The sequence below is a fragment of the Sparus aurata genome, chromosome 4, assembly GCF_900880675.1.
Source record: "Sparus aurata chromosome 4, fSpaAur1.1, whole genome shotgun sequence".
NCBI lineage: Eukaryota > Metazoa > Chordata > Actinopteri > Spariformes > Sparidae > Sparus > Sparus aurata.
In genome coordinates, this window is record NC_044190.1 from 37,201,595 (window position 1) to 37,229,389 (window position 27,795).

Here is a 27,795-nt window from a genome sequence, read left to right on the forward strand (position 1 = left end):
CTTAAAACCTTTCTGTTTTGTGTTAAAACCAAACTGACGAGTGATGAGTGTGTTCAAGTGACAAAAAATCACTGCAACTGAATATTTCTGTCAGAGAGACTGGTCTGAAGGAATGTTGGTTGAACTACAGCAAGTGACACAAGAATGTGTTTCCTGGTGAATAAGGTCTGCTCATTGTTGCTGTTTACCTTAAACGCTTGTTGACAGTTGCTTTACTCCCTCGTCGTTTGTGGATCTACAGTTAAAATCACAAGTCAAATTTCCATAAAGTTGAAAATTGCTGTTTTTTTCCCCATATGTCTTGTATCATTTCTCTATCATCTATACATCAGTCGAGTTTCTAACATCCGAAAAAATCATTAAAAATGTTGACAACTCATCCTGCGAGTATTTTTTTATTCATGACGCTGCCATGGATGTGTTAAAAGTTTGTTTTGAGTATGAAGTCGACAGGCTGCCAAATCCTGACATATTGCAACATTAAGCACAGCAGCAAAGTATTTGTACCTCATTACTTCCCATCTCTGTGTACATTACAAACATCTAACATTGTTTATGAAAATTCACTTGAGACTCGACACAAATTGCAAATCTATATCTGTTTTAGTATTTTGTATTTATAATTTGTTCATTTAATCTGACACCCTCTCACAGGAAGGTTTATAAAGTGTTTCATGTTTTCACCAAGGAAGAATAAAACGTCACTGAATCTTGTCTTCAGTGTCAGACTGTGGTGTTGGCTGTATTCTTTTACACACTAAACCCTCCAGGAAATGAGAGAACACACTTCAGAGAGGAGCCTTGCAATTGATTTGTTTGTTAGAGGCTGTTCGCAGATAAACTGCAGTCTCATCAGTGACATTTAGTTATTATTTTAGTTTTCTGAAGCTGTTTCCTTATCAGAAGTCATACGACGCAGATATGTTGGGTTTTACTGTGTTTCTCCAAGCATTTAGTTACGTAATGACCCTTGTTTAGGCTTCTTTGTTCCCACCCAAACCACTTCTTTGTCAAAGAGAAGAATAAGCTTGTTAGTTGTCACCTGAAAATTACTCATCTATTGACGCAAATTCTTCTGTCTGAAGACGATGAACTGAAGTGTTGACTGATGACTGCTGTCAGGCTTTAAGCTGCTGAGAAAATCAGTCTTTAACTGAGCGTGAAAATGAACATCCAGACTGTCACTTCTAGAAATGTAGAAAAACAACTAAGACAACAAACTTGACACTATAACTTCAATTGTAAAAACGTTCCATAGTTACTCAATACAACGTGGTTTCAGAGATTAGTTCTGAAAAAAATTCTTTCTTTCTTTCTTTCTTTCTTTCTTTCTTTCTTTCTTTCTTTCCTCATTACATGTCCTAAATGTTCATATTCAAGCTGCTACATTTACTCTTCGCACTTTGGCTGCATCTCAGGGTACTTTTACTTGAATATTTTCATTTTCAAACTACTTCAAACTTCTAATCTACAACATTTGAGAGAATCATTATTTTACTTTTAATAATTACTTTTTGCAAAGTCAGATTTTACACAGGGTTTGAGTGATGTGGGATCCAGAAGGGAAAGCACTTAATTGATAAATCTGTGGGGATCGTTGATACATTACCAACAACCATAATTAGTTGTTTAAGTCATTATTATTAGATTCATTGTTTTTCTGTCATAAATTTGACTTTATATTTTATATGTTTGACTTTTTATCTCATAATTATGACTTACAATAAACATTTTTCATCAAGCTTTGTTTACTCCTCTCTGGCTGACTTTTCATTTATTCATCTCTGCCCCTTACAGTCAATCTGGAGACAAAGTTACAACTTAAACGCTGATTTTACACACAAAAACATGATGATAATAAACTTCAGCTATTGAAGAATACTGAAATCTCACATTTTCCTGCACATGTATAGCTCCTTTCTTAATATGTATATGATGTAATCTATTCTGCTGGAGCAGCTTCCATTGTTTCACACATATTTTTCTGCGCTCCTCAAATATTTTCAACCTCAGGCACACCCTGTGTCAGAAGCCTATATAAAGCGAGGAGCCGAGCGCCTGCTGCATCGAGCATCAGAGGACAGGTAAACTCCATTCATCTTACCTTTATAAATTATATATGTGATAAACATCCTTAAAAAACAAACTCTGTTTAGATTTTCACTGTATTTTCGGATTTGTAGTTTATCTGGAGACGACCGCCGTCATGACTCCATTTCTCATTTTCCTCCTCTTCCTCTCACTTACCGTCGTTCCTTCGGTAAGTCTGAATCTTCCAACACTTAAATAAAGATGTTAAAAACCAACTTCTGTCCTTTGAAAACCATTATTCCTCCAAGAGAGTAAGAGGACAAAACATGTGAACTTGATGACAATGGACTTGTGAGATAATTCAGTTGTTCTTTTCAAGGATTCAAGGATCTTTTAATGTCTATGAATGAAATGTGAGATTAAAAAGACATTTTCTTCAGATATCTGGTTTTTACTTAACAGAAGGAGAGTAATCTGCCTAACAGCAGCACTTAACAATGTGCCTTTGTGTTACAGGGTGCAGCTGATGATGGAGATCAAACAGGTGAGTTTCAATTCTTGAAATATTCAAGCAAAATTAGATCTTTTCTTTTCCTCTGATGTCCTCTGTTTTTCTCTGTTTGCTGACAGAATCTTCTGCCGACATCTCTGAAGTCATCGCGAGAGCTAATACAGGCAAAAGTAAGACAGTTTTATATAATCTGACTCTTCTGGCTAAAATGTAAATACATCAGGGCAAAAACACAATGAGAACTTTGGTACACGTTTTTAATAACAATGGTTTTTAATAACAATGAAAAAATGTGTCTGTGTCTGTTTATTCGGTTTTCTGCAGCTTCAAGACTGATGCACGGAGATATCAGGCAAAATCTAGACAGGAATGCGAGCCCCTGCACCGCCAGAGGCTGCAAGTGGCCCAAACGTAATGGCCGTGTCTACGTGCCCGTCGCAATCTCCTCCAGATACAGTAAGCTGCTGTCAACCAAAAGTCATATTCAAAACAAGCTGCTTTCAGAAGTATGAAGAAATAAAGCCAAAACATGGTCACTATATGTAAATAATAGTACTTAAATAAAGAAATTGAAATGAAAAAGTTAGAAAAAGCTGATTCAACTTGTTTTGTCATTTAAAACCTGGCCACCAGTTAAGTTTTGTTGACTGTGGCTCAGAATTATATTTTAATTTTGACATTTACATCCATTAATGCAAGAAAAGTATCATCCCAACAGTTATTTATTTCATATTTGCTTGTTCTTTATAATTACTATGAGGGCTATCTGTTAAAAAAGTAATGTCAGAGTCAGACAAAAGGAAGAGGGCCACTCCTCGACGCACTTTAAATATGTAATATATAAATGAAATACATACATCAGCATGTGAGAATCTCTGTGTTCTAGTGATGTAAGAGCGATGTTAATGGGACAGTCTGAACGTTAGTGATGGGTTATTATTCTCTGTCTTCTCTGTGTTGGAGATAATCTTGCACGAAAGTCACCAAGATGCTTTTAGGGGGAAGGAAACAGGAGCGTTGCGGTTGAATCAATTCTTTAGCAAACTAATATGTGGTGACTCTTTGAAGTGAATGCAACAATTCGACACTAAGGAGTTTCATAAGTACCTGAATTGCCTCCATGAGCTGTACTTGCCATCGACTCGTCGGTACAAAGGTCTCCTGTGATCAAGTTGTACCTGTTTCGCACGAGCCTGCAGCACAAAAGAGTCAAGGACAAAGAAAATGTCACAGAGTGTCTTCGGCGTTGCTCAACAGTCTGTCAAGAGCGCTCAGAACATTTACACCTGCAGGGTAAATGATGGTGCATCTTGACACTGGAGGGGAGTGGATGCTGTCCATGGTGCTGAAGGAGTCTCAACAACTGAAGTATCCAGATGTTTTAAGTGATTCAGCCCAGTTGGCAGTTTGGTTAAAATGTCCTGAATAATTTTAATGTCAGAATTCAGTAGTCATATAAACTCCAACTACTGAATTTGGCTGTTGTGCGTATTCCAGAACTGGCTTTATCTGCACCATCAAACACATTAGTATGTAACAATGAAACAAAGATGGTGGCTGAAAACTTTTATTCTGTGGGCATGACCAATCGGAGAGTGATTTATAAATCTGAGAAACATTTTACTCATTTGAGGAACGTTTAAATGAGCTTGTTTCTGTGTCTTCAGGCAGAGCAGAGCGCAACATCATCATCAGAGGCCTGCTGACCTTCCACGCGTCCACCTGTGTTCGCTTTGTGTGGAGGCGCAATTGGCACAGGAACTACATCTACATTTACTCTGGAGATGGGTGGGAACACACACTCACACACACTCACACACACACACACACACACACACACACACACACACACACACACACACTCTTTCTCTTCATGAAACTTAATTTTTGTATCCATTTTTACAAGTTGATCTACATCTGCACCCATTTTTTGGTCTGCTGTATGTTTCCGTGTCCTCTTGCTTTTTGTCTGTGTTGAAATAAGTACTCAGGTCCTTTATTTAATATATATATGAGTACCAGTAAAACAATGCAAAAAGCACCATCACAAGTGAAACGCCTGCACTGAAAATTAAGCGTATTATGAACACATTTTTTAACAGCGACAGGACTTGTTCTGCAGTGAAAAAGTTCCACTTGAATCTTGCATCAACAGTACCTGCTTAATTAAAATGATTTCACTCTGCGTGTGTTTTTTCTGTCAGGTGCTGGTCCTACCTCGGCCGTCAGAGGCGTGGACAATATGTCTCCCTGATGAAAAACGGTTGTGTGTACACGGGCACGGTGCAGCATGAGATTCTTCACGCTTTGGGCTTCCACCACGAGCAAGTCCGCTCCGACAGAGACGACTTTGTCACCATTCTCACCAAGAATATTCAGTCAGGTCAGCTTTTCCCAGATCTGATTCATGTTTTGTACATCAATGGGAACAATTCAGGACTAAGCAACTACCTGACATTCCTGTGCATGTTAGCTAGCATGGCTACCCTTTAAATCTTAATCTGTTCTGTCCTCCTGTGCAGGAACGGAATCTAACTTTGAAAAGGTGCAGACCAACAACTTGGATACTCCCTATGACTTCAATTCCGTCATGCATTACAGCAAGTGAGTGACTGTGTGACTGCATACATAAAAATGATAATGATAACAATAATACATTTTATGTGTAAAGCACCTTTTAAGGCTTTATTCATACAAAGTGCTTCACAGTAGCAGAAAAACAGAATCTGATAAGCCTGGTCGCCTCCGGCTTTCAGTCTAAATGTCAGAATTTTTGAGCCCACAAGAGAAAATCTGGATCCTCTTAGGCTCATATGGGATTCAGCTCTCACTGATACACTAATAAATTCTTAAAATCTATTCTGAAATGTGCAGGTAACTGGTGTAATGTAGTTGAAATTGGGGTTATACAGTGATCAGCCACAACATTAAACCACTGCCAGGTGAAGTGAATAACATCAATCATCGAGTATCTTATCAAAGTTTGGGTTCTGGCATTCATTTGGAGGCCATCTGACATGCACCCACAAGTACAGCACAAGTCAAAGAATCTGAGGAAGATCTGCAATTGCGTATTGGAATTTTTATTTATCATCATAGAGTTCAGGTAGAGTTCAGGTTGGCACAATAAACTGTAATAATCCATCCTCCTGATAAAGCCAGAGCTCCATCAGAGCTGACTAAAGAGAGTTTCCTATGTCCTGTCAAGTTTATAACTACAGATTTTGGTTTTGCTTAAATGTACCACAATGCTGCAGTGAAATCACTTACAATCTGAACGACGCATACTTCATCTAGCAGGAAACCTACTGCACCAGACCAGGTTTCTGTCTATAGTGCCATCACTTTCTGCTGCCTCAAGATATCAATGTGGATTCAATGTGCCTGACTGCACTGTATTTAGATATTTACACGCCCACTGGCACACAAGTGAGCTGAGCGTGGATATAACTGCTTCATTCAGAAACTATAAAAGATACTTACTTTACACTGCTTGCCATTTTGTGTTGGGAGTAACATAGGGCCCAAAGATTCAGAGTTTACTGCCAAATTTGCAGTAGCACTGTTGCTTAATCAAAACTTATCTAAGGAAGAAAGAATGATGTACTGTGAGTATGGAGCGTGTATGCTTGTGTTTGTGTCTATAAAGCTCTATAAACCAAAAATGTTGTGTCTGTGTCCTCCTCAAGATATGCCTTCTCCAAAAACGGCCAGCCAACCATCATCGCTAAGAGTGATCCGAACCTGAACTTCGGAAGAGCCACTGAGATGAGCGAGAATGACATTGCCCGTGTCAACGCGCTGTACCAATGCTGTGAGTGACATATTAACGCAAAATTATATAGAGATCAGAAAGCAGATACACTCCCACAACAGGCTAACCTCATCACAGCAGCACAGTAGAACAAGGAAAAATGTAGGGTTAGAAAATTACACATCTGAGATTGTTACCAATAAATCAGAATCTGTTTTTGTTTTTTTTCCAAACAGGAAGGGGTTCGACCTCCAGATACTTCAAGTCTGGGCTTGTGATGATTTCACCGAAGGGACACGACTGCAAGAATCTTACCTCAAAACAAACTTTTCTTGGATAAATTATCTGCGTACATGTTTCTTATTGATACAGACATCTGAAATCCTGACACTGTTTTTCGCTAGCTTCTGTTTACGTTCTAAACTGGCAACAGATACTTTTCTTGCTTTGACGTATTATTATGATATAAATGAATAATGTAGATATAGAACAATGACACATCTGTGTTTAGTTTGATTTCCTTTAACCCTCTCTTTTACTACGATATTTTGTCTTCCACCGGGCACAAAATCTCCTGGGAACATGAAGATTGACGGGGGATTAAATCTATGAGTAAACTCGTGTCTTTTGTCCTGCGTTGTTGGTAGTTGTTACTCTGAAAAAAGACAGAAAATACCTGGTTTTCTTTGCGACAAGAGTGCCAACAATAACACCACTATAAAATGCTGTTGGCTAAAAATTTCCACTTAAAAGTATTCAGTACCCCATTTAGGTTTTGACTTTGTCTTAAACAGTATTATAATATATGTACAGCTTGTCAAAAAGATTAATTATGTAAATGTTGCGAAATACAAGTACAGTTTGGAACAGAGGCTAGTTGGCACAACTGCAGGGACTTAATGTGCAATAACAGTGCAGTTACTGTCAATGTGCAACAATTTTTATCAATTTTAGAGACTATAAATTATATATAGAATATCTTATCGGTTACCTATCTATTGTCAAAATAGACTACTGGACAAAAAACATAACAAATAAATAAAAGATTTAGACATTTCAAGACTTACACATTATATCTTTAAATCAAGTTGAACTAAATTCTCATTGCATTCAGTTTTGCCAAATGAAGTCAGTCAGAAAGAAAACATCAAGTTCAAGTTACTTTATTAGTACCCAGAGGTAGAGCTTGTTTGCAGTAGCAGAGTCCTCATACACACATATGGGAAAACATAGAGACACAATCACACATCATCCAACTTAGGACAGTGGAAGTTAAAAAATGGCAAATTAAGAAGTTCTTAAAAGTTTTTAAAAGGTTCTTACAGGTCCAGATCTAAGATAGTGAAATTGAACTGAACTACTGATGATAAGAAGAAAATATATAAAATGAAACAATAAAAATGATTTAGGTCGTAAAAACAGACATAATGGGTAAAATATAAATAGATAAGTAAAATAAAATAAAAACAGCAATGAGTAAATAAGTAAAAGCAGCAAAAATTAATCATTTGTGCAAGATAAAGATTCCTAAGTGTAATAGCTGCAGGGGCAAAACAGTTTTTGTGTCTTTTTGTTTTACACTTAGGGATTGTAAACCTGCGTCCAGAGGGGAGAAGCTGACACTCACTGTGAAATGGGAGGGAACTGTCCTTTAAAATTGAACCACACATGCGCTGTTGTTGTTTTGTGTACAAGGTCTCCACGTTGAGCTGCGGCTCACCAATCAGCCTGCTGGACCACTTAGCTATTTGGTTAAGTGAGTTTTTATTTTTCAAAGAGAGGTTCCAAAACCAGGGTGCTAGTGTAAATATTAAAACCAATTCAATAAAAGTATGGTATATTCACATCATCAGTGCAGTGGAAACACTTTGAGGGGAAACTGTGGAAACATTGACATCTGCTGGTGGAAAGCAGCTTCAGAAGAACCCACAGAACCTGAACAGAGGTGATAACAACGGCTTCAGGCTCTAAACGTTGACTTCATGTATCTGTGCTGATCATGTAATTTGAAACGAGCAGGGTCCCAAGTTAAACTGAAATTCACTTATACTGCAGGAAATATGATTATCAAAATGTTTCCAATTAAAAAAACGTTAGATTTAAAACTTGATACATGATCAACACCTGTGGAACAAAACACTGTATGTCAAAACAAGACACCTGCAACATAAAAACAGTCAAAGAAAAAGATCTTCCATTAAGAGTCAAATATTCAGCTCATTTAGTGCAGGGTGTCATTTACTGTACAATGTTTAGTAACAAAGTGCATCGTGTTGAGACGTGACCAGGTGTCTGATGCATCATTATCTCATGATAATCATTACTGAGCATTTTGTTTTCCTCAAGTAAAAAGTCAAGCGACACAAGAAACAAAGAGGTTCTGAAGTTTAACCGTGAAGTACAAATAGTTCATTAATGGTATATAGGAGGTTAGAAGACTTAATTCTACTGTGTTTTCTTCTCCATGCCTCTAAATGTATGTTTTTACTGGATGAATGTGAAGTTGCATTTGTTTCTTTTATTGTCAGATTCAGAGATGCAGTAGGGAGGCAGTTAGTGGAACTAAGAGCCCGGGACCCCAACATTTAAAGGTGCATGTGGACTTGACATTGCTTGTCACAGTGGAACTGATCTCAGAGCAGGACACAGCTGATCCTCTCATCACTCACACTTTCACAGAGATGGATTAACTGCAGAGAGTCCCTGAACGCATCATGACTGCACAAACAGTTTGGGGAGTTTTAACATGTTAGCAGCTAAACATGTAGCAGAAGCACGCGGGTGGCCGTGTCAATGATCCTTTTAGTAAGAAATATGATGCTATACTGAGCAAATATTGTTTATTTGTTCATGACTGAAACCAATAGCTCTTAAAGGAGTTTGAGTAAAGAGGGAATCTTTTCTTTTTGTGCATGTGTGATATTCTGTTATTGTTTATTGAGAACAGGACAGATAATTAGAATCTGTGTGTACAGGGTGGAAGCAGACAGCGCTGCACGATACTCTGTTATAAGTAAAAGTCCAGCATTCAAAATTTTACTTAAGTAAAAGTGCATTCATCACTTGTCTTAGCTTGTAAAGAGTTCACTTTCATGCTTAATTTCGGGTAGTTTATTAGTTTCATTATATTTTGGATCAACTATCAGAGTCTGCAGAGTAAAGTAATGTTTATAAGTAGATGTAGTGAAGTAAAAAGTAGTTCACTCTATAGAGTGAGAGAGAAATGGAGAGGGGAGGAGCAACAAGTGATACATGAGAACAGGAAGGAAACCTGAAAGTGTTCAGTCTGTCAGTCAGAATCCATTTTGAGTCAACAGAACAACAAGACGACGAGGAGGAAAACTGAAGTCAGAGACGAGGTGAGTGTTGAATAAAAAACTTTCTGAGTCAGTTTTCTCCTTGTAGACTGTTTTAATTTACTCTGTGTGTGTGTGTGTGTGTATGTGTTTGGGTGTGTCTTCTTGATCTCTCAGTCCTGAATCAAACTCTTTGTTCTTGTGTTCTGAGCTCACAGTCAGTGTTACTGCGTTGCTTCTCAGACTGACTTCAGACCAGAAGATGAGTGGTTGTGTGGAGAAGGAGGAGGACGGAGCAGAGTCTTCTGTATCCAGCTGTCTGTCTATGAAGAGTGACCGGTCCAAAGATCCACCTCAAAACTTCAGTAATGAACCTGGACCCTCAGACACAAAGTAAGACTCTGTGTTTACTGTAAACTGACCTGATGGAAGATTCCTTATCAAAGTACCTGGGAACCTCTTAAGAATTTAAACTTTGAGAATATATTTGTATCTTTGCTTTTACGTTGAAGTCACTCTAAAAATATATAACTTTAAGAAATCTGAAAGAATCTGATTCAAAAGTGTAAATTATATATCTATCTAGAATTGCTGATCTGTTGCTGACCTCAGCAGGTCTCTGCTGACACTTAATTGATTAAATCCCCCTCTGTGATTCAGTAAAAGTTCCTCTTGTCCTCTTTCAGTTGCCCCGGCTCTTTGTATAATCAGCCAATTGGAGATTGAGTCCAGCTCAAGTCCATCAGGTCACAACTGGCTGCAACAAGCGTCTCAGTTATAAATTTGTGCTCAGATCTCACTTCCCAGCTCATATGTAAATAAACTTGTACATCATACGGACAAACAAACCCACTTTAGACACTGAGACAACTGGCTGATACAGCGATGCCACGACAATCTGACACAATGTTTCAGACATAAAGAAACACTGAATCACTAAGTTTTAATACATAAAGACTTAATGACATCTAGTGCTAAATGTACCAAATTACACAAATAATCAAGAATCTGTCATAGCAGCTGTGCAATGTTGATTAAGTTTCTCATTCAACTCTGAGAGTTATGCAGCTTTTAATCCTCTGTGTCAGGAACAGTTGTGGCTGAGACATTATGTTTTTAGGTTGTTCGTCCATCTGTCACATTAACATTTCATTAACAACTTTCTTTTTCAACGACCACGACAGCTTTTAACCTCAGTCCAAACCTGTCTACCTTGAGCTGAGCTGCCCAAAGTGTCTGAGAAACAGTGAAAGACAGAATGAGCTCTCTGACTTTTACTGTGAAGAAGCTCGAGAGTTGAGATTGAATTAATGACAACATGCAGGCAGCTCATTAAATGTTTGGAGACATTCAAGGAGAAAGATATTAAGTGTTCATGAATTCAAACAGAAAAGTAACTGTATTACTGTTCTTTGTGATCATATAAACTTCTAGACTGTTTCAGCCAAACAATAAACGACTAATATTAGTAAAAAATAATTACCTTCACAGAGACAGGAAGACGAGTCATGTTTCTGTGGAGGAGCAGCTGTCCTGCTGTGTTTTGTGTGAGGACCTCCTGAAGGGTCCAGTCTCTACCAGCTGTGGACACTCGTTCTGTAGACAGTGTATCACCTCTTACTTGGACCAGTCTGCTTCACCAGGAGACTCCTCCTGTCCCCAGTGTGGAAAAAGATCCAGAACAAGCACTGGACTGAAGACTGTCAGTCAATGCAGCACTATACAAGGTAAGACTGTAGATCATTCAAATCTATTGTAGAGACAACAAGTAAATTCACTTTTTACAAGTTAAGTCAAGTTTATTAATTGTTAATTATTATTTAAGAGCAGGAGGCTAAAACCACAAGAAACACAAATCAGGCGGTGTGATGATAATGCAGGTCTCCCAACTCATTATAATGGGGGTTGTTTTTTTGTTTGTTTTTTTGGCTGATGCGGTGCTGGGCGCAGGGGGTTTGGAGAAAGAAAAACTAGCTGTGGTAAAAAGTTGAAGCAAACTTGACATTTAGAGAAAAACAGCCCAACATCATGTTGCGGTGGCCAATCACATATGCTCAGCATAAATGACTGAAACCAAAGGATTGTAACATCTTGTGGCTTGTGTTCATTGAGTTTTGGACCAAAGATCACGAATACTGATAAAAAATCTAATCTTTTTATATTGATCGTTTTTTATTTATAATGAATATAGTCACAAGATTGTCAAATTTTCTTTGTATTGTCTCAAACTTGTGTTTCTTTTCCAGTTGATGTTGGTCTGCAGGAGGTTTTAGATGAACATAAGATCAGTCTGCGGAGGAGATGTGAATGTGTGACTGAAGGAAGTGATGGAACAGGAAGTGGAACCCTCCTCAACAGGATCTACACTGAGCTCTACATCACAGAGGGACAGAGTGAAGAGGTTAATACCCAACATGAGGTGAGGCAGCTTGAGACAGCTTCCAAGAAGAAGACCTTCAGTGAAACTCCAGTCAAGTGCTGCGACATCTTTAAAGCCTTACCTGACCAACAGAGACGCATCAGAATCGTTCTGACCAACGGCGTCGCTGGAGTTGGAAAAACCTTCTCAGTGCAGAAGTTCACTCTGGACTGGGCAGAGGGCTCCGAAAACCAAGATGTCAGTCTGCTGGTTCTGCTGTCGTTCAGGGAGCTGAACCTGATCAGAGAGGAGCAGTACAGTCTTCTCAGGCTGCTCCATGTTTTCCATCCAACATTACAGAAGGTGACAGCAGAGAAGCTCGCTGTCTGTAAACTTCTCTTCATCTTTGATGGCCTGGATGAAAGCAGACTTTCACTAGATTTCAAGAACGATAAGATCGTGTCTGATGTCACACAGGAGTCATCAGTCAGTGTGCTGCTGACAAACCTCATCAAGGGGAATCTATTTCCCTCGGCTCTCATCTGGATAACTTCCCGACCTGCAGCAGCCAATCGGATCCCTCCTTCGTGTGTTGACAGGGTAACAGAAGTACGAGGTTTCACTGACGTCCAGAAGGAGGAGTACTTTAGGAGGAGGTTCAGTGATGAAACTCTGTCCAGCAGAATCATCTCACACATCAAGACCTCCAGGAGCCTCCACATCATGTGTCTGATCCCAGTCTTCTGCTGGATCACTGCTACAGTTCTGGACCACAAGTTGACTATGGACCAGAGAGGAGAGCTGCCCAAGACCCTGACTGACATGTACTCACACTTTCTGCTGGTTCAGACAAAGAAGACGAAGCAGAAGTACAATGAGGGACATGAGACGAGTCCACAGGAGCTGATGGAGGCTGACATGGAAGTTCTTCTGAAGCTGGGGAGGCTGGCGTTTCAACATCTGGAGACAGGAAACATCATGTTCTACCAAGAAGACCTGGAGCGCTGTGGTCTTAATGTCACAGAGGCCTCGGTGTACTCAGGAGTTTGTACAGAGATCTTCAGAAGAGAGAGTGTGATCTTCCAGAAAACAGTCTACTGCTTTGTCCATCTGAGCGTTCAGGAGTTCCTGGCTGCAGTCTACATGTTCCACTGTTACAGCTACAGTTACAGGAACTTTAACACAAAGGTATTGAATGATTTCCTGCCAGACTGGGAGCAGTATGACAGGAAATTTCTTTATAGTGTCACAGATGACACTAACCAACCCCTGAATTTCTTTCTCACATGCGCCATGAAGAAATCCCTTGAAAGTAAAAACGGCCATCTGGACCTGTTTGTTCGCTTCCTTCATGGCCTCTCTCTGGACTCCAACCACAGACTCTTAGGAGGTCTGGTGGGTCAGACAGACAACAGGCGAGCAATCATCCAGAGAGCCATCAACAACCTGAAGGAGATGAACAGTGATGATGTCTCTCCTTACAGAAGGATCAACATCTTCCACTATCTGACAGAGATGAAAGATCACTCAGTTCATCAGGAGATCGAAGGGCTCCAGAAGTCAGAGAACAAATCAATGAAGATACTCTCTGTGACCCCCTGTTCAGCTGTGGCCTACATACAGCAGATGATACAGGAGGTTCTGGATGAGCTGAAACTGCAGAAATACAACACATCCGACCAGGGACGTCAGAGACTAATTCCAGCTGTGAGGAGCTCCGGAAAGGCTCGGTGAGTCCAGACGTAAGAATCAGAACTAGAATTTCCTTTATTTGTCCCGCAAACACGGAAATTTCTTCATCACAGCAGCCCAGGGACAGTTATATTGTGATAAACAATAATAATAGTAAAAATAATAGCAAATACATTTGTTGAAATAATTGTTCATGTGTTAAACTATAAATATCTAAAAACATTTTTGTGATCGTGGCTTTCAAGTCAGTAAACACAAGTATCCTCTAACATCTTCTGTTTGTCCTCAGTTGATGTGGTCTTGATACAAATCCAGGAAAAAACTTAAAGACTTCAGAGTTTGTGTTAAAAATGTTCTGACTGTCATCTTTAATCACAACAGTCTTTAACAGTGTCTGCACAGCTTGTCTATAATGTGTCAATTTATTGTATGTTTTATATAAAGACACACAGACATGTAATATCTGTAATTAGCTGGGACTAACATCACTTGAAGTTTAAGTTCATCACCCTGTCCATTGTCATTAAAGGCACGACATGAAGTTTATAACAGGTTCAAGAACAGTCTCATTTTAATACTGAAGCTTTAATATGACCTTCATAAGCAAACAAGACCTTCAGAAAGAAGATCAGTTATTTCTGTATAAATATTCCAGCACAAATTTAAGGTACTTGTACTTAACTTAAGTATTTTCTTTTCACACTACTTCATACTCCTAAAATATTGTACTTCTTATTCCACTACACTGCAGTCTTTGTACACAATGGCATTGAAGGCGTTCCTGCCAGACTGGAAGCAGTATAACTAGATCTTTGTTTATAGTGTCATGGATGACAATAACCAAACCCTGAATGTCGTTCTCAGAAGCGCCATGAAGAAATCCCTTGAAAATAAAAGTGGACAACTGGACCTGGTTGTTCGTTGTCTTCATGGCCTCTCTCTGAAGTCCAACCAAAGACTCTTAGGAGGTCTGCTGGATCAGACAGCCAACAGGCAACAAATCATCCAGAGAGCCATTGACAACCTGAAGGAGATGAGTAGAGATGATATCTCTCCTGACAGAAGCATCAACATCTTCCACTGTCTGACAGAGATGAAAGACCACTCAGTGCATCAGGAGATGCAAGAGCTCCTGAAGTCAGAGAACAGATCAGAGAAGAAACTCTCTGAGATCCACTGCTCAGCTCTGGCCTACATACTGCAGATGTCAGAGGAGGTTCTGGATGAGCTGGACCTGCAGAAATATAACACATCTGACCAGGGACGACATAGACTGATTCCAGCTGTGACGAACTGCAAAAAGGCTCGGTGAGTCCAGACGTGATTAATGTTATAAAACTGAAGCCTTCACATTATCAAAGATTTGTTCAACTACAATTAAACATGCTTGTTGAAATAATTGTTAATGTGTTAAACTACAAATGTCTACAAACATTTTTTTTTGTTCACTGACTTTGTAGTAAGTAAACACAAGTATCCTCTAAAATCTTCTGTTTGTTTTTGGGTAATGGGGGCTCGTACAAATCCAGCAACAAAACTTAAAGACTTCAAAGTTTGTGTTGAAAATGTTCTGACGGTCATCTTTAATTACAACAGACAGTCTTTTACATTGTCTATAATGTGTCTATTTATTGTATGTTTTATGTACAGACATGTGATATCTGTACATAAAATCACTTGAAGTTTAGGTTTTTCAATTATTGCTTTCATCATTTTTCTTTTCAGCCGTTTCTTGATTTACTTCACATGTTCTGTCCATTTTCACAATTTATACACTATAATTGTTGATTTGAGAGGATGTGACCAGTCAATGTGTTTCTCTTCTGGGCCATTTTACAACTGTAGCACTAAAGGCAGGATATGCAGAGGAAACAACAGCACACATTGTGTTTGTGGTATTTATTAAATTTGCAGCTACAGTCTTTTTGTTTTCAGCAGTTTTCCTCAGACACCAGCTGATGACACAGTCTACTCCTGACGACCTCTAGGTTCATTCTGTCAGTGAAGGAGAGCTCAGCAGGTTCAGTTCAAAGAAAAAAACATGTTGTTCAACAGTTAAACTCCACTTGAAGAAAATAAGTACTAATTATACTTTTAATACACCATAAGTTATTAAATTAATTACCTCCACCACAGAGATTATGATATCACCTGCGTCTGTTGGTGTGCTTGTAGGTTCTTCAGCAGGATTACACAAAACAGCTGGAAAGACTTTAACAAAACTTGGATTGAGGATGGGTCTCAGCCCAGAATAGTCCCCATTAACTCTTTGTGCAGTTCCAGATAAAATGGTGAATCCAAGACATTTTAATGTTTTTGTTCTCAGGGAAGAATGCATTGATCTTGATTAAAAAATCAGGTGTATTCAGATGGCTGTTATCTGTGACTGAGTACAATTTGCAGCTCATGTAAATGTGCTTTGTGATGTAAAATGCATAAAGTCTATTTACATTAGACTGAAAGATTATATATTTTAGGTGTTAAATTATCTTGATTCATCTGTATTCACAGACTTTCTAACTGTGGACTCTCAGAGACTCACTGTGAAGTTGTGGCCTCAGTTCTGAAGTCCAACCCCTCCCATCTGACAGAGTTGGACCTGAGCCTTAACAACCTAAAGGATTCAGGAGTGAAGCTACTGTCTGGTGGTTTGGAGAGTTCACACTGTAGACTGGAGACTCTGAGGTCAGTTAATGTGTTTTGCTTGTGTTAAGTGTAAATCTGCCAAATTTAAACAGAAGCATCTGTAATACTTTTTGAGGTTACATTTAAGAATAACAGAACAGGATGTCAGTGCACATTTGATCCAGTGATGAAGATGATAGTGAATGGAGCTCACATTCAGCTGTGTGTTGATGGAGAAGAGAGTAGTGATTTGGGTAGCCTACTGATTGCATAAAATAGTGGACATAGCCAACGTGACATCACCCACAGGTTTCTGAAGAGCCACAATGAAGCTCAAAGTGGGTGGTACCAGCAGTTGACATCCTGGCAGTGCTTGACTCCTCCTAACTCTCGGCTAATCAAAAATGGGCAAAGAGGTGGAGCGTGGGTGGAAATATCTGCACTCATACCAAGCAGAAATTGGTGTCAAACAAAGACATGAAAAAGTCACTCACTAGAACAAGAACACAATATACCATACTATACTTAAGAAGCATGCTGGAGAGTCACTGTATGAGACAAAACAATGTGGCCCTGGTGTGGTGGAGAGATAAGAAATATGTAGAGGAAGTTGATGAGCTAATGAATGTCAGTTGCTCCGCTGCAGTAGGAACCAACAAGCCACGTCCACAAACACACATGCTGGGAAGGTACAGGTGAGGGGAAAAGGGGAGGAAACAGGTAGTGAAAAGACAAATGACACAAGACAAGACAAAACAAAACCGACATGCAACACATTGTGACAACGTATGTATTTTGTGTCTCATACCTGTATCGAAATTCTCCAAATGGCACCAACAACAAATGCAGCCTAGAGATCAAGATCAGTGACTGTAATGAGCCAATTAAATCTTTTGGGGCCAGCCTCAAGTAGGATAGTCTAAATCTTTTCTGAACTGAGAGCATCAGAACACAGAACACTTTTTTTTTCATTTGATAAAGTCTTATTAATTTCATTTTGGCCATTTGGGAATTTTATAGAAGATCATATACAACTTAATATTTTTCATAAAATGACAAATGATTGTCATGAATTAGACGAAGCAGAAGAGAATAAGGTTAAACAAAATTAAGATCATGTGTAATTTGAGACTGATTGAGATCAGCAGCATGTTTGTAGTCTGTGTTGTAGTCATGAATGTTGTGCTGACATTTTGATGATGATTGCTGACATGATAATAATCCACAATAACACAATGACAAGGTCACTCGACTCGTTGATGGGGACATTGAAGGTGCTGAGATACACAATAAAAACCTGAACACATCTGATTGGATTATAAATAGATATTGATCTACATCATTTTTTCTTTATTCAGTTTGTGGAACTGCAGTTTGTCAGAGATCAGCTGTGTTTCTCTGGTCTCAGCTCTGAAGTCCAACCCCTCCCATCTGAGAGAGCTGGATCTGAGGAGCAACAAGCCGCAGGATTCAGGGGTGAAGCTGCTGTGTGATTTTATGCAGAGTCCACACTGTAGACTGGAGACTCTGAGGTAAGTTAAATAACTCTCTGTAATTATTGTAGATTTTATATGTGGATTTACCAAATTAACCATATTTATGTGGATTGATAACTTACATCCATAAAGCGGGTAGTTCTTTTGTGCATATTTTCATAGTTGTGGACTAAATTTAGTCTGCCATTATCAGAGGTGGGAGTAAGTCACATACGTGCAAGTCATAAGCAAATCTCAAGTCTTACCCTTCAAGTCTCAAAGCAAGTCCCAAGTTACTGTGATGAAAGTCAAGCAAGTCAAGTCATTGCTATTTCTCAAGCAAGTCAAGTCGAGTTATGGATAAGGTCAAACAAGTCACAAGAAGTTCATATGAATGTATTCTTCATATCTGTAGACACAGTAAACAGAAGAGGGTGGTAAGTCAATAATATGATGTAATTGCATAGTCGATCAATTTTAGATTTTTTTTTTTCAAACCTATGAATACAAGAATAAGATTAGATTAATATCAACCCTGGAACTGCACCATACTGCACATCGTGACAGCTGAGAATATTACTCTCAGGTATTGTTCCCCCTTCCCCTCTATAAAAGGAGGCTGAAAATCACAGGACATGCCTGTTCTGTCCTGAAATGATTGTTTCTCTTCTATAAAACACATTCTACATCTCGGGGGCAACGTCTTTACACACACGGGCCTCTTCTCCTTTCAAACGGGTCAGATCTCCATGAGTAACAGTAGGAGAGACACAGACACAACACCTGAGGAAGAAGCAGGTCGGTCGCAGACGTGCACGAAAATACAAGTGCGTGGCACCAAATGTGTGCCGATACGGTGTCGTGTTGGGTTGTGAGCAGTGGTGGACAGTAACAGAGTAAATTTACTTGAGTACTGTACTTAAGTACATATCCAGAGGATTTGTACTTTACTTGAGTATTAGATTTCTTTGGTACTTATTACTCTTACTTGAATACATTTCCAAGACAAATATTTGTACTTTTACTTTTACACTTTTTCTAAAATACTATTGGACACAAGCTGTGTTTGTCAAAGAAGGAAACCTATCACAGTGCACGCTCTCAACTGGGATCTACGTAAAAGCGGAAATACGTCATCCCTCCCCATAAGGATACCACCAAAGTAGCCACAATCTCGACTGCGTTTGTCAACACAAAACCGCTACAATGGCTGCATCCGATGTAGTTTTTTGTAAAGCAGTGATTCACCAATCACCACCAATAGTCTGGGGACAACATTGGTCTTTGAGGGGGTTCCAGTTCCCAACTTAGCTAAATGACAGAGAGTTAGTTGGACGGTGCAGGTTCATTTGGTTACAGTTTTAATGATTGTTAATAAACATCTGCATCTGCAACATCTGCTGTCCTCCTGTGATCCCATTCATTTTATTTGTTTTTATAGGTGTTTCTGCAGGCTTTATATAACATTGTGGTTCTAAAAGCAAGCACATCAGTGCAGGTGGTTTCAAAGAGTTAATTCCCAGAAACAAGAGTTAAAAGGTCCTTAAATTCATTTAGAAAAAATTATAGTAATTCATTGATGTGAAAAATAAGAAATTTACTCTTACTCTTACTTTTACTTGAAGTAAATTTAAAAGCATGTACTTTTGGATACTTAAGTACCTTTAAAAGCAAGTACTTTTTTACTCTTACTCGAGTAACATGTCGACTGAGCAACTTTTACTTGTAACGGAGTACATTTTGACCAGTAGTATTTGTACTCTTACTCAAGTACTGGGGTCGAGTACTCTGTCCATCTCTGGTTGTGAGCACGCATAATGCGCGCCTACATTTAAAATAATGGCTTTGTGCGCACTTAAGATGCTATATCTGAAACACACACACACGCTTTAACCAAGACAGTGGCCAAAATCACCCAGGCATGAAATAATCTTTGAATCCAAATTTGATGATTTTTGGAGCTCCTTCCATGCTGCCTCTCCTCCTCTGATCCTATCCACCACAGTGCCACTCCTGGCACGCAGAGGGCAAAGTATCAAAAACGAAACTAACGTCTTAATATGTGCAAAAAAAAGAAAGAAAGAAAAGCCAAGACTTTTGAGTCATCTGTGTCAAGTCTAAGTCAAGTCTCAAGTTATGAACGCCAAGTCAAAGTCAAGTCGAGTCTTTCATCAGTGTTTGTCAAGTAAGTCTCAAGTCCTCAAATTTACGACTCGAGTCCAACTCGAGTCAAGTCATGTGACTCGAGTCCCCCACCTCTGGCCATTATAAACTAAAGTAACTGTAGAAAATGTTCACTGTTGTTTAAAGCTGCAGTCTGGCGTTTTGAGAAAAAAGTGGACTTAACCAGAAAATTTGAATGAGCACAGCTCCCAGGTCAGTCCTTCTTCCTCTCGGCTGCATTCCAGCTCTGCCTTTAAAGCCCCTCCCCACAGAGGAGGCTGCACGAGCAGGCTTGTAACAACCAGGGTTCTAAATTAACACCCGCCAACCCGCCAAATGCGGGTTAAAAACCATTTTGGGCGGGTGTTAATAAAAACTTACTAGCCTGTTTGGCCGGTGATGCATGAGGCAATCATGTCAGTCAGAGCCGCTCTACTGTTCTTGCTCCCTGGGCAGCAGCGTGGGAATTTCACGGCGGCCCGCACTTTGGCCTTGATGCTCCGTGAAAAAAAAAATCATTGTACGGCCACAGTGACCTCTGGCCCGGACAGCGTAGTCAGCGTCTTCTCGTGAATTACAGCCCCCCAAGTGCACAGTACTCACTCATAGTAACTTCACTGAGTTCGGTGTGCACAGGTGGAGTCTCATCATCACGACGATTTCAAGTGAAAGCCTCTCAAACAGCAGCAGCATCTCTAAACTGAAGAACGACACATACAGCACAGGTATGCAAGCGAGCTCAGCTGGTTTTGATATGATACGTAACTGACTTATGTGGTAGGATTTAGTTCGGTAAAGTTGGAAATATATTCACAGATTCGAACTTCCCGGATCAATAACTCATAAGTGAAACCTTGTTAAAACACAAACGATGGGTCTTTCCTACCGTAGTAAGGTAGACAACGAGCTACAACCGTATTTTCATCAAAACGAGCGGTCCTCCGGGCTGGACATTAGCATTTGTCTCTATGGTCAGCCGTCTGTGAGACGACGGCGCAGGGATCGTCCACAAAGTGCAACACCGAAAAGAAAAACTACAAAAAATATTCAATAACTTCACTATTATTCAGTGTAGTGTCACCCAAATCACCCCACACATCAGTGGTCTCCTGCTGGTTATTCTAAATTTTTTGGGGGGGTTAGAAAAAATGTGCTTTGCCATAATTTTGGGGAATGTCTACTAGGAGAAATATTCAATAACACTAATATTCAGTGTAGTATCACAAAAATCACCTAACCCTAACCCTACTTAAAAAACTGTTTTCTAATGTAACATTAACTTGATATTAGTATTAAAAAGTATTTTAATACATAATCCATGTCTTATTATAAATTAGGATGTTATGGCATCAGTCTGAAAGGTAAATCATCAAATTTTACTCAATGGCCTTTGTGCCCTGTCATGTGGCCTTGGTGCCCCTGAAAAAAAAAAAAAGTGAAGGCCAAATGGCCTTGCCCCTAAAATGATGAAATTCCCACCCTGCTGGGCAGTACTGACTACTTCTCCAATGAACACTGTCGTGATGCTACGTGATGACGTATAAGATGCCCATTGGCTGCGTGCAGGCAGTGCAACTAACCAGCGCGAGAAACCATGGAAACAGAAAACACAAAGAAGAAGAAGAAGAAGAAGAAAAAGAATGAATGAACGGAGCAGAAACTATCAAAAGAAGGGAGGGAGCTAGCTAAAGTAAATAAAAAGTAGCCTAAACTTAAACTAAATGCGGCAGTGGTTGGTTGGACAGACGTCTGGGGGTGAGAAGAGGAAGGAGGCAGGGGATGAGATTGAGAATATCAACAACAATGCGTGCGAAACGAAAAAAAGAAAGTTCAATGCCAAATGGCTGACGGGTCGTGAATGGCTTGTGTTTGATCACGAAAATGTCGTCATGTTTTGTAAGGACTGCCGCATGTACTCTAAAGAAAAAAAGAAAACAAACAATTTCGTGGTGGGAACTAATAATTTTAAAGTCGAGGCTGTAAAGGACCATGAGAAAAAATTTGGCTAGTGGAAATTCTGATTGGCTGGAAACTTTAGAAGGTTACCAGCCAAATTGGCTGGTAATCAAAAAAGTTAATTTAGAACCCTGGTAACAACGGTAAGGGAGTCAGCCAGATAACCAAGGTGGTGCATTAAAAATAACAACAACAACATATGCCCCGATTTTTTCTATTTCTGACCAACACAACTAAATTACAGTGATGAGTGCCTCATGCCGATCACTGTAGTAACCGGAGTAACAAACAGTGTTCCTCACATCGCAGTAGACGGTGTTACCCAGTCATTACCCAGGGCAACGTTTTTGCCATGCTGCCTTTCTGATGCATGAGTAATGTTATTTCTCTAAAGTAATTCAACCACTTCAGAGCATCCTTAACGCAAACTAACGTTATAACTGCCTGGTAACATTGCTCCTTGGGAGTTCTCTGTACTGCTCTGTTGATTGAATGGACAAGTAAAAGCATATTTTTGACAGAATAAGAAACCAACGAGATTGACTTTGTTGTTTTTCATATTGTAGTCAGTCACACAGCATATATAGCCTGGTCACCTGCCACCTGGTGGAGTTCCCAATACACTACAAAGCATTCAGACTAACTGATCTATTATACTCCTATACCAGCTGCTATAACAAAACATAAAAACGATTGGTATCGGATGTACATTGGCTGATATGGCTGAAAGATGATCGGTATCGTTTGCAAAAAACATGAACGAGGCATCCCTACTTATTTGTTTTTTATTTGTTTAATTTCCAGACACATTTTCATCAAACATATAACCATGACTATAATCACAACCAATGTCAAATCACACATTTTATGGGGGACCCACTCAAATGACTACCTTTGGGTCTCAGGGATCTCAAAAACCTAGCAACATCATTGGTCTGTAGAAGGCTGACATTATGCTCATCCACAACACAATGACAAAGTCACTCGACTCATTTTAAAGAGAAGCTCATTGACTAGGACATAGTAATGTTGAGCGGCACATCTGAAACCTGAACACGTCTGATTGGATTAGAAATTATTTTTATGTATATAATTTCTTCTTTATTCAGATTGAGTTACTGCAGTTTGTCAGAGATCAGCTGTGCTTCTCTGGCCTCAGCTCTGAAGTCCAACCCCTCCCATCTGAGAGAACTGGAGCTGAGTCACAATAAGCTGCAGGATTCAGGAGTGAAGCTGCTGTGTGATTTTCTGCAGAGTCCAGCCAGTAGACTGGAGACTCTACGGTCAGACACCATTTTTTACTTTTGTACTCAGATTATGATGTGAAAATTGTGGTCAGACTAAACAGCAGACATCAGGTTGTTATTTTAAAGTATCTTAATGCTGAAGTCTATTTTCTTCCTCTGTGAATTAGTCCATTGACTGTGGCAAAGCCATGTTGGGCTTCACATTCAAAACCTTATAAAAACAAAACCTACACTGGATAATTCACTCTGAAAGTTTTGATATTTACATTAGATGCCACCCACTGTTTTTATAATTAGTGCTAATATAAAGAACATAAATACAACATTACATAAATAATCTGTATTTGATTTATCCAACAGTAACAAATATATTCAGCATTTTCTTTTCCAATAGATTTATGAAGTTATAGGATGCTCATACTGACTGAATAGTTTAGACTAAAGATGTTATGCTTAAGGGGAAAACTTGATGAGGACCCAAATGCAGACACACAAGGGAGGGAGGAAATAGGGGAACAAAAAGGGGGCTTTATTAATCCAAGCTGAAGTACAAAAAAACAAAACAACCAAGGAAACCAGAAAAACCAAAAGGGGGGCCAAAAGGACAAAAGCCAAAGTAGCAAAAAGCTAAACAAATTACAAAAAAACAAAGTACAAATTAATGAAGAAAGAGAAACCAGAAACATACCAGGGTGAGACATGTGGACACAGTGGAGGGACATTGAAGCAGAAGGCCAGGTGGCAGCACAGGACAGGCAGACCACGACGGAGCAACAGGGAAACATAATGGAGCAAACTTACAAACACCTGAGGGAGAACAAAGACTGTACACAGGGACACAGACGAGGGGTTCAGAAACATGTGAGGTGATTGAGGAGGGAAGAGGAGGGAAGAGGGCATAGTTTTAAAATAGAAATGGAAAAAAACAATAGAACCCAGGATCATGACAGAAGCTGCTTCAACTTTATGACTTCCCTATTACTAAAATACATTTTGTAGATGTCGTTTGTTCAGATTTCCCCCAAAATTCATCCTGGCATATTTGTATCTTTGGAAACTTTCAAATATTGAGTTGAATCATAAATCAGTTTCAAATCATTTTCTGTTGGTATTATATGTGTTTGGTTGCACAACATTAGTTTGTATAGATGGAGCCACTGGTGGATCTGGAAGAGTTTAAGAGGTGAAGTAGTCTTTAGTGACGTAGCAGCATGTCATGACTAATATAATGATGGCTCTTTATCACTTTTTGTATTTGACAGGTTGGAGCATGCATCCTGTTGGATTCAGATGTTAGGAATTTCCCTTATTGAACTTGTCTTCTAAAGTTTCATAATTTATTCTTTGCTTAGATTGTGGAACTGCAGTTTGTCAGAGATCAGCTGTGCTTATTTGGCCTCAGCTCTGAAGTCCAACCCCTCCCATCTGAGAGAGCTGGATCTAAATGAAAACAAGCTGCAGGATTCAGGAGTGAAGCTGCTGTGTGATTTTCTGCAAAATCCACACTGTAGACTAGAGACTCTGAGGTCAGTTCATTGACTCTCTGTTACTATTGTAGATCTTAAATGTTTACTTACCAATTGAACCTTATTTATGTTGATAGAAAAACTTACATCCATAAATCTGGTAGTTATTTTGTTCATATTGTCATTGTTTCATTGTGTACTTAATTTAGTCTGCAGGTACAAAAGACCAAATAAACTGTAGACAAAGTTTACTGTTGTTGTTTAAGAAAACATTTCTCATTTCTTTTTTATTTATTAATTTTTTTGGCCTTTCATGGCTTTATTCATAGTACAGTTGAAGAGGTGACAGGAAACAGGGTGAGAGAGAGGGGGAGTGACATGCAGCAAAGGGACCCAGGCCGGGAGTCGAACCCGGGTCCACTGCAGCAAGGACAAAACCTCTGCACGTGGGACGCCCGCTCTACCAACTGAACTAAATGGCGCCCCGTGTTTCTCATTTTTGATGTTGACATGAACAGGTGTATGAATGCTGTGCTGACTTTTGGATGATGTCTGTAGAAGGCTGGCATGATGATGACCCACAATAACACAATGACAGTCACTCGACTCACTTTAGAGAGAAGCTCATTGATTAGGAATTAGTAATGTTGAGCTGCACATTTAAAACCTGAAAACATCTGATTGGATTGTAAATACATTTTTATTAACATAATTTATTTTCTCTTCAGATTGAGGGACTGCAGTTTGTCAGAAATCAGCTGTGCTTCTCTGACCTCAGTTCAGAATTCCAGCTTCTCCCATCTGAGAGAGCTGGATCTGAGTCACAGCAAGCTGCAGGATTCAGTGGAGCTGCCCTGTTTCTTCGGCCACACCGTAGACCGGAAACTGTGAGGTCAGTAGAGGGCTGAAGTCAGTCCATGCTGGTTTCAGAAGTATTGCAGTAAAACCAGTTACAAACAAAGTAAACATTCAGTATGTCTTGTTTTCCTCTGTGGAGCTGTGACAGGAGAAAGGTGACAGGCTTCAGGATCCCAAAGTGTTGTTGGCTCACTTCAACACTAAAGAATTGATCAGTTCATTTTTCTCACAGCTCTCAGATCAGTCTGACTGAAGCCTCCAAATCCCTGGCCCTTATTTCAAGGAACCATCATTGCATTTAGTAACCATGTGGTATGCAGACCGGCATCTCTTCTGCAGCCAAGTTACCACAGCTGACATTTCACTGTTCAGTCTTTGTATGAACATAAAGGATTTTATTATCATGTATTTATCCGTCCATTTTTAATTTGTTTTCTCCAAATCTTTGTATAACAGGCTCCATATTTACATATTTTTCACGTAATGCTTAAAAAGTAGATTAACTATTAAAATGTGACAGAGATAATGGTTTTTAACAGATTTGAACTCTAACAGCAGTGTGTCATCATAAAAGTGAGCAGTGAATATCTCTGTTTCTGCAGTAATGATGCATTCAGCTTCACGCTGATACGTTAGCATGAGAACTGAAATGAAGCTTGCTGCACTACACAGCACTTGTGGTCTGAACAGGATTTAGGTCCCTGCTGGTCTTTATATCACTGACTGACAGCTGTTGGAGGGAATGTCTGTTGCCACTTATGACTTCTGTTGTCTGTCATCTTCTCTCATTAGCTGGCGGTGATGCCAGAGTGTGAGTGATGAGGGAAGTGGTGGTGTTGAAAGGATCAGCTCTGTCCTGCTGACCAAGGGAGGTTGAAGCAGCAGCAGCTGGTAGGTGGAGATGCTCTGACTGGGAGGTGGAGTGGAGAGGGAGAGAGCTTCATCCAGCAGTGACTGAGGGAGGAATCACAACAAGTAGATATGACTGTCAGGCTGAACTGCCCTAAGACCAGCTCCACTTTGACACCTCCTATATACCATCATTTATAAACTATTTGTACATTACGGTTAAACTTCAGAACATTTTTTCTCATTCGTGTAACTTGACCTTCTAATTGAGGGGACACAACATACTCAGCAATGATAATCATGTGATAATGATGCATTAAAAACCTGTTCACGGCTCAGCATGATATGTTACTCTACTTCATGTGTCAAGTTTTAAATCTAAAGTTTTTAGATTTTTGTATACATTTCGAAATTAATAATTCCTACAGTATCAGTGAATTCCAGTTGAATGTGGGACCCTGCTCGTTTAACTGTACATGATCAGCACAGATACAGATGAAGTCAACCTGTGGAGCTTTTCCTCCTGTAAAGTCAGTGTTGAAGCCGTTGTTATCACCTCCGTTCGTTTGTAGCTCCTGCTGGAGCTGCTTACCTGGAATATCACATTAAACTCAAACGAGACATTAAATGTTATAAAATGAACATGTTTCCCCTCAAAGTGTTTGTATTTGTTTCTGACTGACCAAAGGCTAAATGTGATGTTATGTCATGAAGTCACATGTTGATTATTCACTTAAAGTAGAAACATAATCATTTAATGCATTCATATTTACGTGAAGAGAGTAAATAAAGTGTATTAATGATAAAACATACCCACAATTAAAGTCAACAAATTACCCGTAATGTCCCATAAAACTCAAACGAGACATGAAATGTTTTTAAATGAACATGTTTTGGATGAAAAGTCAGAACTTGGTAAATAACTACAGATTTCCAAATACTTACATTTGCAAATTTTCACTAAAGCAAACTATGATTATTGTGTGCAGACACCAGGAGAATACTCTCACCGGATTCAACAGATGTAATTTAATATCTCAGGAATCCTAGACGTTGTACATTTGCATAGGCACATTTATTATATATTGCACATGTCATGTACACACAAGGTCAGTTACTGTATATATGTATATTTTTGTGTATATTTTTGTGTTTTATTTTGTGCGTTTTTTTCTGTCAACAGTCAGTGACTTTGAAAGTATTTCTACAGAGGAGTAAGATGTTTGCTCAAAACAATAAAGGTGTGATTTTATGTTTCCACCAAAAGGAGGCAGCATCCCTCCAACATTTTTTAGAACATGAATGTTAGGTTCATGGGTTCTCTTCATTTTGTCAGTGTCAGACTTCAGATCAGTTTGTTGTTTTTCATGTAACCTACTATGTATCATGTTGTGCTTAAAGGAACAGTACGTTAAAAGATTTTAATATGAAAATGAGGCTTTGTGTCTTCACTTGAACTTTTTGTGAGTTTAATGCCACTGGGTGAATTAGCAGAATTACAGGTATTTTACAG

At 39.2% G+C, this 27,795-nt stretch overlaps 2 protein-coding genes across 2 annotated transcripts; both read left to right on the plus strand.

The window, feature by feature from the left end:
* Positions 1–2,061: 2,061 nt before the first annotated feature.
* Positions 2,062–6,917, plus strand: LOC115580417 (high choriolytic enzyme 2-like). Its single transcript, XM_030414725.1, has 10 exons — positions 2,062–2,084; positions 2,184–2,260; positions 2,548–2,575; positions 2,662–2,712; positions 2,867–2,998; positions 4,210–4,330; positions 4,747–4,925; positions 5,065–5,146; positions 6,232–6,356; positions 6,533–6,917. Coding segments are annotated over exons 2-10 (774 nt in total). The 5' UTR covers positions 2,062–2,084; positions 2,184–2,206; the 3' UTR covers positions 6,535–6,917.
* A 2,679-nt stretch (positions 6,918–9,596) lies between these two features.
* LOC115580296 (NACHT, LRR and PYD domains-containing protein 3-like) lies at positions 9,597–27,715 on the plus strand. The gene is made up of 11 exons (XM_030414515.1): positions 9,597–9,655; positions 9,804–9,985; positions 11,084–11,319; positions 11,839–13,681; positions 14,508–14,951; positions 16,155–16,328; positions 17,627–17,800; positions 22,972–23,145; positions 24,462–24,635; positions 25,304–25,467; positions 26,226–27,715. Exons 2-10 carry the CDS (start codon positions 9,855–9,857, stop codon positions 25,464–25,466), a joined length of 3,513 nt encoding a protein of 1,170 aa, XP_030270375.1. The 5' UTR covers positions 9,597–9,655; positions 9,804–9,854; the 3' UTR covers position 25,467; positions 26,226–27,715.
* The last annotated feature ends 80 nt before the right edge of the window (positions 27,716–27,795 follow it).

Excerpts from the sequence above, each read along its gene's own strand:
- LOC115580417 (XM_030414725.1), top strand. The coding sequence starts at position 2,207 with ATGACTCCATTTCTCATTTTCCTCCTCTTCCTCTCACTTACCGTCGTT. Across the intron at positions 4,331-4,746 it reads TACATTTACTCTGGAGATGG|GTGCTGGTCCTACCTCGGCC; the intron begins GTGGGAACACAC and ends TTTTTCTGTCAG. Across the intron at positions 5,147-6,231 it reads TCCGTCATGCATTACAGCAA|ATATGCCTTCTCCAAAAACG; the intron begins GTGAGTGACTGT and ends GTCCTCCTCAAG.
- LOC115580296 (XM_030414515.1), top strand. The coding sequence starts at position 9,855 with ATGAGTGGTTGTGTGGAGAAGGAGGAGGACGGAGCAGAGTCTTCTGTA. Across the intron at positions 14,952-16,154 it reads ACGAACTGCAAAAAGGCTCG|ACTTTCTAACTGTGGACTCT; the intron begins GTGAGTCCAGAC and ends CTGTATTCACAG. Across the intron at positions 23,146-24,461 it reads AGTAGACTGGAGACTCTACG|ATTGTGGAACTGCAGTTTGT; the intron begins GTCAGACACCAT and ends TTCTTTGCTTAG.